Below are 14,370 nucleotides of genomic sequence, written 5' to 3'. Positions count from 1 at the left end.
GAGCAAAAGAGGTTTATGACCTGTTGTACAATGTACATCCTTCACCATATTTCCATATTTTATGATACCTTCTAAAGGCATTTTTAAATATGCATAATTGCCTGTTATTTTTGTTCTATCCACCCCATTTCGGAATAGCCAGATGTGGGTTTTTCACATCTAAGTGTCTTGTGACCCCACATATAGTGCAGGGGAGAATGAGGGAGTATAAACAGACTGCTTCAACCCAACCTCCTTCAAGACACTTGTCTATTTAACACATCCCAGACAGCACCACATGTGTACCACAGCCTGGGAGGCTGCAGGGGTCACTGTGTCACTGAGAACCGACAGAGCCCTGGATCACTAGTCCACCCTTCCCTCAGAGGTGCTTGTCTTTGCGGGGAATCCTAGTCACAGCTGGCTGGCGGTCTGACCCAGGCTCGAACCCGTGACATCTGGCTGAGCCACCCTGGAGGCTCTCCAGAGACGTTATAAGTAAATTAGTTTAAAGAAAAAACACAGATTCTGAAAACAAAAGTATAAAACCCTTAAAATACAAAACTTTGGCTGGCATTAATGACAACACCCTCCGACAGAGCAAGACGAAATTCAGGAAAGAATTTAAAGCAAGAGAAAATGTGAAAAACCAACTGTATGATAGAAAAAGGAAATACACTAGCCACTTGCTGTGGATTAGTCAGTACTAGATTGTATAGGTAATTTGCAGGAGAATTATTCCTCTTCAGCAGTGCTGGCAGATTCCTTCTGTCGAAAGCTGCAGCTAAATGACTAAATATTTAGCCCTACATTCCTGTGACACACTAAGCAAAGAAAAAAGGAGAAAAAAATAGAACCCTAAACCCAAAGCTATCTTGGGAATTCAATAAGTTATTAATCGTGTAGGCCCCGTTAAGCAGAAAAGCTATTCTGTGGGTGTAAAGAATATCAGATGCTGACATTAACGCTTGGGGTAATAAGTGAATCACAGGTAGGACCTATGATTTCCCTGACTGACATCTTACAAAACCGTAACAGCAGTAACTTTGTCATACATAATATGCAAAGTGTACAGTGCAGACGTTAGTTCACAGACAAACACGAGGACAGGTGGAGAAATAAAACCTAAAGAGACTATTGCACCTATTTTTTCTGATAATAAGCTTCTGGTCAAACCCACCAAAGGAATTTTGAAGGCTAAAAGCTTGAAAGAAACACAAAAGAAATTTGACTTTGTTTTTAACCCCCACATGTGGACACTACAGTTTAGTTCAGTCTCGAGATATGTGATGCTTTATTAGGCATTGAAAGCTGTAAACATGTTCTCCACTGCCAGTTTTGAATAAGAGCTGCTACCAAATGGATGGACATACATTATATTTTGTCCAGAGTAGAGTGGCTTTAGTTCAAACTGTTTTTAATTCACAGGGGTAAAGGCACAGGATTTTTGTGACATACACGACAACTGACCCACCTTGTCCTGTATAAACGTGAGCAAGAGAAACCAGATGACCTAAAAAACAGAAAACAAATCAGATTGTTGACGGCTTACCTATAAAACAACTGCTATGGTATGAAGTATGCTACAGTATGAAATTCACTGGATTTTAACCCACCCCAGTCCAATGTACTTAAAAATGATATAAACTTCAAAAGGCTTCATAATTTCTCAGATAATGACTGATCTTTAATAGTGAAAAGCTATAACTAAAACTGTTCATCATAAAAGAACAATAAAAGTGTAAGGATTATTTAATCATTATCGTATTGTATGACAGAAGATATTCTAAAGCATACTAATTCTAAAAAAACTATGTACACAAAAGTAAAATGTAAAGCAAAGTATTTCAGAAAAAAAACTGCTGTGCAGTATTCATTTTCACTTTTATGTCTCCGCATGACCTCAAAAGTCAACTATGTGGAAACCTACATCCTGAAACCGGAAGAGACATTAAAAAGACGACACACATGTAGACCCCAGTTTACAACTGATAGCTTTGTCCCGTGGTGCAGGGATCATTGTCTTGACTTGAATGTTAGTAAAACAAAAGAAAATGCCCATCAGCCTTGGAAGAACACCTCACAGTCCTAAAGCCATACTCATCAATAGCAGTATAGTGTGAACAATTACACATCCCTTTGGAATTATTATTGATAACAAACTTAGTTTTGGAGAAAACTGTGAAGTCATCTCAAAATGTCAGTCTAGATTGTATTTTTTACATAAACTGAGGAATGTGAATTCTAATTGATCTGTTCTGCACAACTTTTATAAATGAATTCAGCATTGCACTCTGGTTTGGTTCTTTTACCATTGCAGTGGTATCTCTAAGATAATGGGCACTATGCAGCACGGTCTTAAAGACTTATATTATCTGAACATACAAAAAGGGCAGTGATATTGGCCTTGACCTTACTCACTCCCTCTGTAGTCTGTATGCCATTTTACCATCTGGATGCAGGACACAGTCCCTGCCTATGAAGGCTAAGCAGACCTTTTCAGCTTCATGTCTGCATCCATTAAACTGCTGAATTCTAAGGGTTTCCCCTATGTCCTATTCTTCACCATAAAAAGGAGATGCTTAAAATGATGGACATACCTTTTCCATCCTATCCTTTTTTCACCAGCTTTCCTATAATTAATTCACCTGTTTCATAATATTAGTGGGTATACACAGTACTACTGACCTTATTTTTTATTAAAGTGATTCTGTTTTTATGCTACATGGATTTGGAATGTGTTTTTTGTATGTCTGTATGCATGTTTGAAGGATGTGTGTTTTAATGAACCCAGCAACACAAATGAAGATCCTCGTGGAAAAGTAAAGTTCTTCTAAGTCGAAGTCAAAGTCCACAATGTGCACTTTGTTCCCACGACAAAAAAACGAAATGTTTTAAAATCTTTTTGGGGTCCACACAGACAATCCAAGTGGTCCCAGAGTCAAACTTGGGTTCTGAGAAATAGACCAAAAGCACCATTCGAAAATTCAATAATCTGGTTTTAACTCGTTAATGGGTTTGACCTAGGGGTCTTTTTCAAGGAGTGGGTCCCTGAAAAATCAGGGTGACACCAATCAGAGGATTTTTTATGATGATTCCTCCTCGGTTATGTTTGCACAAAGCATGTCTGCTCTTAATGGATAAACAAATAAGCTTTCTCATCAGTTTAACCCTGGAAGTTTTGTGCTGGTTTGCACTTCCCACATGTGTACACTCACTCTTGATGGCAAGGTGCTCCTGAAGCAGTTTTGTGTACTCGCTGTTGTTCAACTGGGCCGGTAGGCCGCCCACCAGCAGGGATACCTGGACCACTGTGTTCTTCTTCTCCACAATGTAGAACCGGGTCTGGTTCATCTGCCTCAGAGAGGTCTGGCAGATGCACACAATTTAAATTCTTCAAAGACACATTCATTGCAAAATAAGCAGTCAAACAGTCACTGTTGATAGCGTTCTATGTGTGTGTGTGTGTGTCACAATAAATATTTTCTTGAAGCATTTAAATACATGTGCAAGAGAACATTTTTTTCTGCTCACAACCTTATAAAGGATCGGATGTGTGTGTATTCTACCCAAACTCTGTAAAATTGACTTAGAAAAGGAAATCTATGCACTCGTAAGAAGATGTGCATTTGCATTGTGAAAATGAGGTGTGGAGACAACTAAACTGTCAAGCACAGAGGACTCATCCTATGTGAAGAAAATAAGAAAATAGGTTTTATGATTTGCTATTAGACATTTCTACTTTTTAGAAGAGAAATTAGCTATTTAGCAGTAAACCCAGATTCACATTCAATGTCATGTACAGTGAACTCACTGAAATACTGTAATATCTATTAATATACACACTACTGTAATTTCTTCTTGACAGAGACATACCTTTGTTATCTCCTGAAATTTCAGCCATTTTGTTTAAAACTTACTTTTATAGCTGACAGGTCTATGTTGTATGAATGAGTATGAATGTAGCCCTTTAACTTCATAGTTATACAAAGAGAAATAAATTATATCAATGACCATTTGTACCATTTGTATTTGTATGAACAGGCGGAGCGGTGGCTCTGTGGCTAAGGATCTGCGCCGGCAGAGGAATCCTACTCCGTTGGGCCCTTGAGCAAGGCCCTTAACCCCAACTGCTCCAGGGGCGCTGCACAATGGCTGACCCAGTGCTCTGACCCCAAACTTCACTCTCTGTGTGTCTGTGTCTCATGGAGAGCAAGCTGGAGTATTCGAACAGACGAATTCCTAATGCAAGAAATTGTATTGGGCTAATAAAGTGATGTTGTTATGTTATCCTTTGTATAAACGCAAAGTATATGTAGAAGGCCTTGCATCTCAATATTCACCTCTTCTCCACCACAAAGCAGGGCATGAGAATGGGCTACTTGTTAGAAAAATCTTTTCAATTACTATGCACATGTTCTCTCAAAACTGACATTTTACACCACTTTCTTCAATTGATTAATCATTAAGGAATTTTTGTTGGAACATTTAAAATGAACACCCAACAATGAAATTTAACTGGTAACTGTGAATGATTAACGAATACAATACTTCATTTGAGGTGCTCATTATAACTCATGAGTTATCATATTTGTGAAAATTCAGATTCATGTGAATTAAAAGTTTTAAATCGCAAGCTTCTCACTCAATTTTTAATAACAAGCATTAATTACAGAATGATTATAGAAAACAGTAATGACCATTTGCATGAACTGTTAATTATAAATTGTAATATCTGATTGTGTCTTAGAAGATTTTTGGAGAGCAGCGAATAGATTTGTTTTCCTTTTTGTCTTGTTTAATCTTTTTATGTTCTTAAGTACCTTTTGAATGTCTTGAATTTTCTCCAGCAGAAGTTCCTGATTCGTCAGCACTTGCCGTTGAACTGTAAAAGAAACAAACAAGAACAGGCACAGGTGTTTTTTCCCCCCACAAATTTAGAACCTCCAATTACTGCAAATGAAACTGTATGAAAATTATCAACTACCTCTTTTCACTCTAGACATCTGCAGATTTGCTTTGACATTTACTATACATTTCGCCTCACAGTTCCTTTTATTGAATTGCTATTGATATTCGGTTGCCATTCTAATGTTTACATTCCAGTGGAATAAAAACAGGGCTGTCCTGTTAGACACGTCAGCACAGCCTCAGAACTCTTTGCATTAAGTCTACCATGCAAATCAGCAAACCTTCTCTACCCCAGCATGGTACAATGGTACATAACCTGACTGCATAACGGGATTTTGTCATAAAGATGTTCCTTTGCCAAAAAATTAAGACTTTGTTGCTAGACCAGGCTGTGAAGGTAAACATCTGTTTCCTATCTAATTTCTATGACATGTTTTAACAGTCTGGCATCTGCTGCAGTTTGGAATGTCATGGATTTAACACTGATTTTTAATTTAAGTTGCCTATTTAAATTTTTTTTTTTAAAAAAATTAAAAACAATGTCTCGCCATTCTATCATCACCATATCTTTATCTCAGTTGACCATTACGTAACTTTACATTTACTTCTCAGATTTGGGATACAAATATTAATGACAAAGGAACAGACCCAGGCTTTACCTTGCTTGCTGCCCATGTAGACCTCTACCAGATTGAAACCTTCAGGGTCTTCTTCCTAATCAGATATAAAGGAGTCAAAGACACATAGTTAAACACTTTTTTGGGGTAACTCAGAACTATACTTTTGTTGTTCTCTGTCTATATAAAGAATTAAGAAAGGGGTATTGCTATGATTTATCTGAAATGAAAAAAACAATAGAATATGAGAAAACACAAAGTATAAGTAGTGCATCGCAATATTTATCTCTTCTCTTCTCAAGCAGGGCTTGAGAATTGTCTACCTGTTGAAAAAATATCTTCAATTCTGCATATGTTCTTTCAAATCTGGCACTTAACAGCACTTTCCTAAATTGATTAATCATTGAGGAACTTTTGCTGGAACATTTAAAATGAACTATCTATAGTTCCTTCAGTTCAGAAGCCAATACTTTGAGACTCTCCAAGAAACAGATGGATAAGACTCTCAAATCAATACTCTTAACGGAAAACAAATTAGATGGGTCGAATGGCCTCCTCTGAGTCTTTCTTATGTTTTTCTCTCTACAATCTCCACAATTCTATGGCCTGGCAGAACTTTAGAATCAAAAAGTGTGGCGTGGCTTTGTAACTCGCTATAAAATGTACTTCAGAAATTCCATCGTACTTTTAGTACAGATTTACTTGGTAAGATTTTGCTTAAAGGTAAAAGCTAATGCCCAGTGTTCTTTTACCAAACCGGATACATTTACAGTTTTCTAATTATTAGATAAATAAGGCTTTATCTACACTGACAATTTAAGAATAATCTTATTATTATAGATTCTGTTTCAGTGAGATGAAGGAATTCCTGAGATTTACCTGTTTTCCAAGCTGCTGAAGAACGTCTCTGATAACTGAATCCACTGTGCTTGTCTTTTTTAGGGAGATGGAGATGTACGCCACTCCAAGTCTGGAGCACGAAAAGATGAGAAACTAGCTTGGACACATTCTTTGGCATTTAATCCAACACTTAAACATGTCAACAACCGGAATATTCTACTAGAAAAAAAACCCCAAAATATTTTGCCCTAGAACAATATGTTTGACACTTTGCTAATCGGCAACATTTTGGTAAATCATCATACTGGCAAACTACACTGAACTTTTCCATCTCCACAGAGACACATTCACAGCAGTAATTATGTTGCTCATCAAAGGGTTAGTGTTTGAAATTTTGATATACAACCGCACCCACTGAAAGAGAGAAATAATAAACAGTGGTAAATAAACCAGTATTGTTGTGGAAATGCTTAAACATGAGTTAAACTTGGAATTTATACAGATAAAAAGACTATTACAAATAATCCTATACTACTTAATGGAGTCATATCCCAGGTCTTTATTATAACCATTCAAAAGATGTTGTACATGTAAGCAGGGCTCCTCTCTTTGGAACATGGATAAATCATTGCACATGCAAAAAAAAAATTTAATCCAATAACTGCTAGGAAAATACCCCACGAACTATTCTGTCTACACTGACTTCAACTTGGTGTTTTAAAGTCAACCAACCCCTATTTTTAAAGCAAATTTCAAAGCATTCTATGCATACTAAAGCCACCCCCATCTATCTGCTCAACTTCGCCTTTATGGCATTGCCTTTAAATCTGAAGAATTCTACACACCCTGTGGCTTTTCAAACAATAACTGTGGATGTGGATAGAAATGCTTAGTAACACAACAAAACCTACGGGCACATTCTTTTGGATCACGATTAGTTTTGAAAAACAAAACTAAATATGACAAACACAGACATAGAATTGCCAGCCATCTAAGATGCACATATAACTTAAGAACCTGAAACACGACCCAGTCCTTACTTCATATTCAGAGACACTGTACTTCTACTCTTATAACACTTTTCAATTACCACCTGTTTTTTTATGGGAAATGAGCTGAAAGATACAGATTTTTGAATACTGAACTAGAAAGCTTCAAGAAACACTTTTTCTCAGATGTATTATTTCTCATATGACAAAGGAGACACAAGCGGGACATACGTAAACTACCAAATAACCTTAGCAAAAACACTTAAAAACAGTGATTCTAAGGCCACACAAAAACCATGACTTAAGACTGATTAAAAAAAGAGGTCTGCTTTAGGTAAGGGGTGTGCAACACTGGCTTACAGTACAGAGACTATAGATCTTCTCGTTTTGTCTCAGGTGAATCTTAAATGACCTAATGTGATCAGTTGATCTAGGAGGAGGGTGGTACAGTGGGTGTTCAGTTCCTGGGGTGCTATCTACGTGGAGATTGTACGTTCTCCCCACGTTTGTGTGAGATTCCTCTGGTTTGTTCCCACAGTCCAAAGACATACTGGTAGGTTTAATGGCCCTGGTGTGAGAGTGTATGTGCTTGTCCCTGTCTGTGCCCTGGGATGGACTGGCATCCCATCCAGGGTGTCTTGCGCCCATTACTTGTGGGGATAATCTCTGGCTCCCTCACGATCCTGTACCGGAAAAAGGGGTGACAAAATAGATGGAAGGATGAAGAGTCAACAGGCTCGTCAGACCTCTGTTCATTTTCTTACTTAAAGCTACTGATAAAAACTGCACTTGCACCGCACTGTAAGTGCACTTAAGAAGCTGGTTGCTTTACAAATCCTCTGTATATCTGTGAAAAACACAACCCTTTTCATTGCTTCAAATGACCAGAAAAACAAAGCAATAAAAACATCGAGGGATCTTAGAGGGAGATTTCACTCTCATGTACCCAAGGTCTGGCAAAAATGAACCATTTGGACTTGCCACATTCCATGTTGAGCAGTCTGCTGTTTTATTGATTTAGTATTCACGACTTAAAAAGTTATATTTGCTATGGGAATAAAACCACTTAGCAATGTGCGATTGATTCAACATGAAATTTGGAGTGCACTTATGCACTACTCTACTGTCTGCACAAATACTCACGCTATGATTAAGCAGGCCAAGGAAAAAAATCCAAAACTTCTAGTGTCCTGTTACTTATTTGCTGTTAATACTAATCTGCTGGCTTTAACATTATGTATTCCTAATCCCTGAGAAACAATTGCAAGAAAGGCGAGTTTACCTTTAAATTAAATTAATATCATTTTTAAATATGCCGTCCAATTTGCAGTACTCAGACGCGTAAAATCACTCAACTTTACAGCTATGCCCATACCCACTCTGAGACAGCATGGACCTACAGACAAACTCCTGCTCATTTTAAGATGCAATTCAAGGACCAAAGATTTTATGTCATAATGTCAGTTAGTGACTCCCTAACGTCAGTCACTAACTGCTGGACCCCGGCTGCCATCGTCCACTCTGCCCCGGTGACACTCTGCCAAACATGAGCCACCACTGGGGGGGATCCTGGTCACTGCTGTCTAGCGACTCAGTCCAGACTGAAACTAGCTGTGTCCCAGGCTCAGAGCTCAAACTGCTCAGGTTTTGCTCTCAAATACTAAACAAACATGGCAAAGAAGGGCTCATAGTGGAGTTACGCATGTTGAACTGAAAATCCCAAGGTGATGCTTGTTAAGCCCCAGCCTGAGAGTGAACAATGTCCTGGCCCCCAACGAAGATGGTGTAACTCACTTCAGCCAGCCTGCGTAGATCTTGAGCACATCGCTGTCCTTCAGCTTGGCTCGCAGGATCCAGGCCTCTGGCATGTAGTCTTTGAACACGGACAGGGCCTTGTTGTCGGTGGCCCCGTTGCGGTTGATGATATCTTCACTCACGAGCCCTTGCTGCCCGTAAATCTGGAGTTCGTAGTCCTGGGGTTCCTCAGGGATGTAGAAAGCTCGTAATGCTGCTTCCTGCAGGAGCCACACAGAGGTCATGCCACTTCTAGTACTCAAACTTTTTTCATAAATTTAGAATCGCTAATTCTTTGTTGTTTTAAAGCCAACCAATTTGGCCACCTAAAGGTATCTATTTACACCACTGTGGAAAGCCTCCTGAATTCAGTAAAATAACCACAATTCAAGGAAGAAGATTTCTTCATTATAACTATAGATGAAAGTTCACATAAATATTTGTTCGATTTGCAGGGATTAAAGCTGTGTATTGCTATTACAAGTTATAAACTAGTAGCATGTTTTATTTAAGAACAAAATCAAAAGATTTCTCTAAGTGCATACATGTGTAAAAGCAACAAACTGTAACTGATCTGAAGTTTCCTTTCACATATCCAACATAACCTTCAGCAAGTGACCTTGTTGTTGTACAACAGCATCTGTCTTCTGCTTCTTCCGGTATCCAAATCTTTTGGCGTGTGGATCAAGCAGTGCATTTTTCATCTCATGGTGCTTTGAGAGATATACAACAGTTGCCAATAGGTGCACTGCCTTTCTTCCACATTATGTGCATTTTACAGACTTATCAGGACTGTGCACCCTGTGTGGGTTGTAGGGGCAACACCAGACCACACTCTGGACACAATGCTGACAATTTGTGTGTGACCGTGTCCACAGCACAACATTACTGGTATAAATGTATTTCTGTACTGCTTTCACCAGCTCAGCAACAAGGCTCTTGAGCATGCATCATACCAGGGAGAAGTAGGACAGAATGTGCTGTGGTATGCAACACGACTATCCACATTCTGGAGTCTACATCCTCCAAAAAAGGATCGGGTCGGGTGACTCTTTTTTCCCCAATCAGCTGTCAGTTGGAAACAGAATGGGGTTTCAGAATGAACATGCTTATGGAGGAAACTCAAAGGAGTGACTGAATTGTAGCACCTGTATCCCAGCTGGTTCATCTTGAAAGGGCAAAATAGCTACTTTCCTGCTTTTTTATTTGATTGTAAACAAATACTTCAAGTCCACTGGGAAATATAAGTTACCTCAAATGTGTGAAGGGCAATCAGCCCAGGTATCAATTGAGAGTACACATGTAAAAACTGGTCTGGGACTGTCGTCTTGTCTGGGAATTTAGAAGTATCTGGAACAGAAGACTTCGAACTTGCAGATTCTGCTCTGCAATGCAAATTGCTGTCTACTGCAGCAGGGCTGAGATTTCCTGAGAAGGCAAAGTGACTAAACTTGGTTCCCAGACCACTGGTGCTGAGACATCCTAAAATTGAGCCTCTTCATCTAGTTGAGATCGAATTTCTGACCTTGAAGACTACTCTGCTGCCATTACCTCAGCTGGAAGAGTTTATTATATATATATAGTTTTGCTAACAGCAGAGTAGGCATGTCCTTCAGACTAAACTAGACTTTTACCTAAGACCGTCTCTGCTCTTGATGCAAATCAGTACATTGAGCAGAAGGCTTTCTTTTCCCCTGCATTCACATCAGGTATGGAGCTGTACCTGCATACACATAGCCCTGTCTAGCATCAACATGCAATCTACAGTGCACAGCAGATTAGACAAGTGGTTTGTCTGATTTGGAAAGAAATACCAGTGCCAAGCAGTATCTAAACTGCAACTGCCCCATTGGCTCACTTACACAATTAAACCTGGCAATGGGAAATAATAATAATAATAATAATAATAATAATAATAATAATAATAATAATAATAATAATAATAATAATTGCTTACACTTATATAGCGCTTTTCTGGACACTCCACTCAAAGCGCTTTACAGATAATGGGGACTCCCTTCCACCACCACCAATGTGCAGCATCCACCTGGATGATGCGACGGCAGCCTTAGTGCGCCAGAACGCTCACCACACATCAGCTATCAGTGGGGAGGAGAGCAGAGGAATGAAGCCAATTCATAGATTGGACCTTCCTCCACTAAAATAGCTTTTATCCTTGCCTCTGTTCCATGGGTATCAGTTCAAGACATCTTCAAAGCGGTAGTTCAGTCCTCACTGCTCACATTCATTATGTTGAAATGGTTCAAATAATGGAAGTTAGCACCATTGTCCTTGCGAAAGCTTGGGGATACATATATCATGAGACAATGGTTGCATTTTTGAAAGGAAATATTAGGTTGCTGTCATAACTGTGGTTCCCTGTAAACAGCAATACAGCCTTAGACATCGCAGTGTTCTTCGTCATGTCTCAGAGTTAAGATTGTGGGGTTCTCTGTGCAGATACAATTAGCTACAATTCTGGGACCTGTACAGAGGTCTCATTCGATGAACAAGCTAAACTTGCAAAAAATGCACATAACTGAAGTGGCTTGGGTATCGAACTCTTAAGGACAGGTTAGTTCATCACAGGATTACTCAGTACTGTGGCTTGTTCAGGGAAACAGGGTTGTAAGGGTAGCCAGTGAAACTTCTGTTCTCCCAGTCTTTTGGAAGAATGGCTTTTGAGACCAGGCTAGATCAGCAAATGAAAAGAAAAACTAATGCAAATAGTATTTTAGCATATAACACAGAAGTTTTACTTTTAGGTAAGATCAGAAATGGAAGCATCTTTGTGGATGTCCACCTGTAGAACCTGGGGACAGGCACACCACATACAGTACAAGACCACTGCTGTACGTTATGGAAACCCCGGAGTAGATTTCTCTAGTGCAATAAATAGAATCATAAAGAACCTAAACAGCAACAAACTGTTATGAGTGAGAGAAAAACAAAGCAGCCTTACAACCACTTCCTCATTCTTCGTTATTCGGGGAATGGATACAAGGCGAAACTGGTTGCGCTTTACTGCATCATCACCATCAAACACCTTGAGAGTTTGTTTGCCTGTAAAAAAAAAAAGTTTCAATACGTTGGAAGATCCCCTATATTAGTATTATTCAACAGGACAGGTAGAAAAAAAAGGTAATGGTTTTATTTAAGGAATTGCTACAAACCATTCCTTTACATGTAATTCTGATTTTTAAGATGCATTTATTCCTGTAATACTAGGGAAGATAATGAAACCATGGATTTCCTTGAATAAACACAGAAGGTACTTCGTTGTAACATACTTGAGTCCGGAGATGATGTGGCCTGAGTTTCTTTTGTAGTTCCTGGGTTGGGGACATCAATGTCATCACTGTTATCTGGAAGGGAAATCAATTAACTGTAATTTACCACACACAAAAAATCATGCAACATCTTGCATCTTTTAAGAAATATAAGCATTTCTTTCTCTTTCATAAAACATAAACTGAAGTACGACAGAAAGCCCTTACAATCCTGGGGACAACAGCAGCAGACTCTTTAACCGTTCTGCAAACAACATGATTGTATTTGGTTGACAAAGCACATTCTGTAATGCGAGATTGGAAAAATATTATTTAATGACATTCGTGGAACAGTGAAGAAACAGGTAATTTTTTTAATCAGAGGAAATGTAAGAATTGATCAAACCAATTATGAACTGCTCAAAAGATTAAAAAGAGCAAAAAGTTATCCCCTGACTGGTGGAATGAAACAGTTTGGTGAACCGGAATATACAAGCCTTGTTGACTGTTACCTCTGCTAATAAACTGAGGCTGGGATGTTCAGCATACACTCCCTCCCATTGCTAGAAGTGGAAATAGGATGAACTTAGGAATGGGATTTGAAAGCTGCAAATTACCTAGCTCAGTCTGGAAGCTCTCCGAGATGCGATAACAGTGCATTTTGCTGAAGTTTCTGGAGCAGATCCGTACACAGGTGGGGTGAAGAATCATGTTTCTCAGCCTTCCAAAATTACACTCGGGGGCTATAATTACATAACACGAAGCATGTGCCTGGAAAACAAACACATAGCAACTGAAGGCCACTCTATTGTTAAGATTTTATGCAGTTAAGACTGTAATGCTAGTTGAAGCCTGGGTTATGTCACCAACAGACTGTGACTGGGATTCCCCATGCAGTGATCTACATTGGCAAAGCACTGCCAGGGTAGTGTGGGCATCAGTCAGCTAGGGTCCTCTCAGCAGAAAAGCAACTCCTGCACATTTCTGGGTTCTGTGCAGACCTTCAGTATATCCACATTTAATTCATTCTGTCAGGGACTATAGAGGTAGGAATGTTGGAGAAACCTGTATATAGCTATGTATCGTAGCAAGAGAGCCAAGTCTTTTAAACAGTTTGTAATTCAAATTTGAGAGTCTATAAGAAAAAATAATCAGCAGCTTAAGTGTTAAAGAATTATTTTTACATCACAGATATGCAGTCATCTATATACATATTCAGTAAGCATATTTCTTTCATTCAGTAAGACTTGTTCTTATAAACAAGTGTATTTTTAGGGCTTGAAATATCTCATTGGTAATTTAATGGACAGACTGCAATACCGGACCTCTCTTCCTCTCTATTAGCTCATTAAAGCGAGGGTACACTGTAGCTGAATATGACTCTGTACACAAAATGCACATTTAGAAGATCTCATGGGTACAAGCAAGGTCATCCTTTTAAAATCATACAGCATCCAAAACATCTACATGAAGCACTTCCTCCACTGTGGAAAAAAATAATACCCTTTTAGATAGACAGGTATCCATTTGCATTATGCAACACACGTCATTTTGTATTGTCTTTTTGCTTCTGCATGACTTAAATGTTAAGATCTCAACACCTTTACAGAACTGGCCTTTAATGCAGTCTTAACCTACAGACATTTAATAATAATAATAATAATAATAATAATAATAATAATGTTTATTAGCCCTATACAATTTCAGGAATTCATCTTTTCGCATACCCCAGCTTTTCTCCATGGAGACACAGACACACAGACAGGGAGAGAAGCTTGGGGTCAGAGCGCAGGGTCTGCCATTGTACGGCGCCCCTGGAGCAGTTAGGGTTAAGGGCCTTGCTCAGGAGCCCAACAGAGTAGGATTCCTCTGCCGGCGGCGGGATTTGAACCGGCAACCTTCCAGGCACAGGTGCAGATCCTTAGCCACAGAGGCACCGCTCCGCCCTAAAGGCCCTAAAGGCATGGCTAT

The 14,370-nt window shown here is 39.0% G+C and overlaps 1 protein-coding gene across 2 annotated transcripts in view; it reads right to left on the bottom strand.

Moving 5' to 3' along the window:
* dgkq (diacylglycerol kinase theta) overlaps window positions 1-14,370 on the bottom strand; it is a 79,361-nt gene that overhangs the window by 19,591 nt on the left and 45,400 nt on the right. Inside the window, exons 6-15 of one of the 2 annotated variants that reach the window (XM_088626445.1) lie at window positions 13,017-13,170; window positions 12,421-12,495; window positions 12,093-12,193; window positions 9,131-9,351; window positions 7,931-8,019; window positions 6,387-6,478; window positions 5,550-5,604; window positions 4,803-4,864; window positions 3,198-3,348; window positions 1,454-1,492 (exon numbers count right to left, since the gene is read on the bottom strand). In XM_088626445.1, the coding sequence (XP_088482571.1) occupies window positions 1,454-1,492; window positions 3,198-3,348; window positions 4,803-4,864; window positions 5,550-5,604; window positions 6,387-6,478; window positions 7,931-8,019; window positions 9,131-9,351; window positions 12,093-12,193; window positions 12,421-12,495; window positions 13,017-13,170 (1,039 nt within the window). The remainder of the gene's footprint in view (window positions 1-1,453; window positions 1,493-3,197; window positions 3,349-4,802; window positions 4,865-5,549; window positions 5,605-6,386; window positions 6,479-7,930; window positions 8,020-9,130; window positions 9,352-12,092; window positions 12,194-12,420; window positions 12,496-13,016; window positions 13,171-14,370) is intronic. The other variant, XM_088626454.1, reaches the window with a different exon arrangement.

This window comes from Lepisosteus platostomus, chromosome 1, assembly GCF_059453375.1.
Source record: "Lepisosteus platostomus isolate fLepPlt1 chromosome 1, fLepPlt1.hap1, whole genome shotgun sequence".
Taxonomy (NCBI): Eukaryota; Metazoa; Chordata; class Actinopteri; order Semionotiformes; family Lepisosteidae; genus Lepisosteus; species Lepisosteus platostomus.
This window is presented reverse-complemented; position numbering and strand designations above follow the sequence as displayed.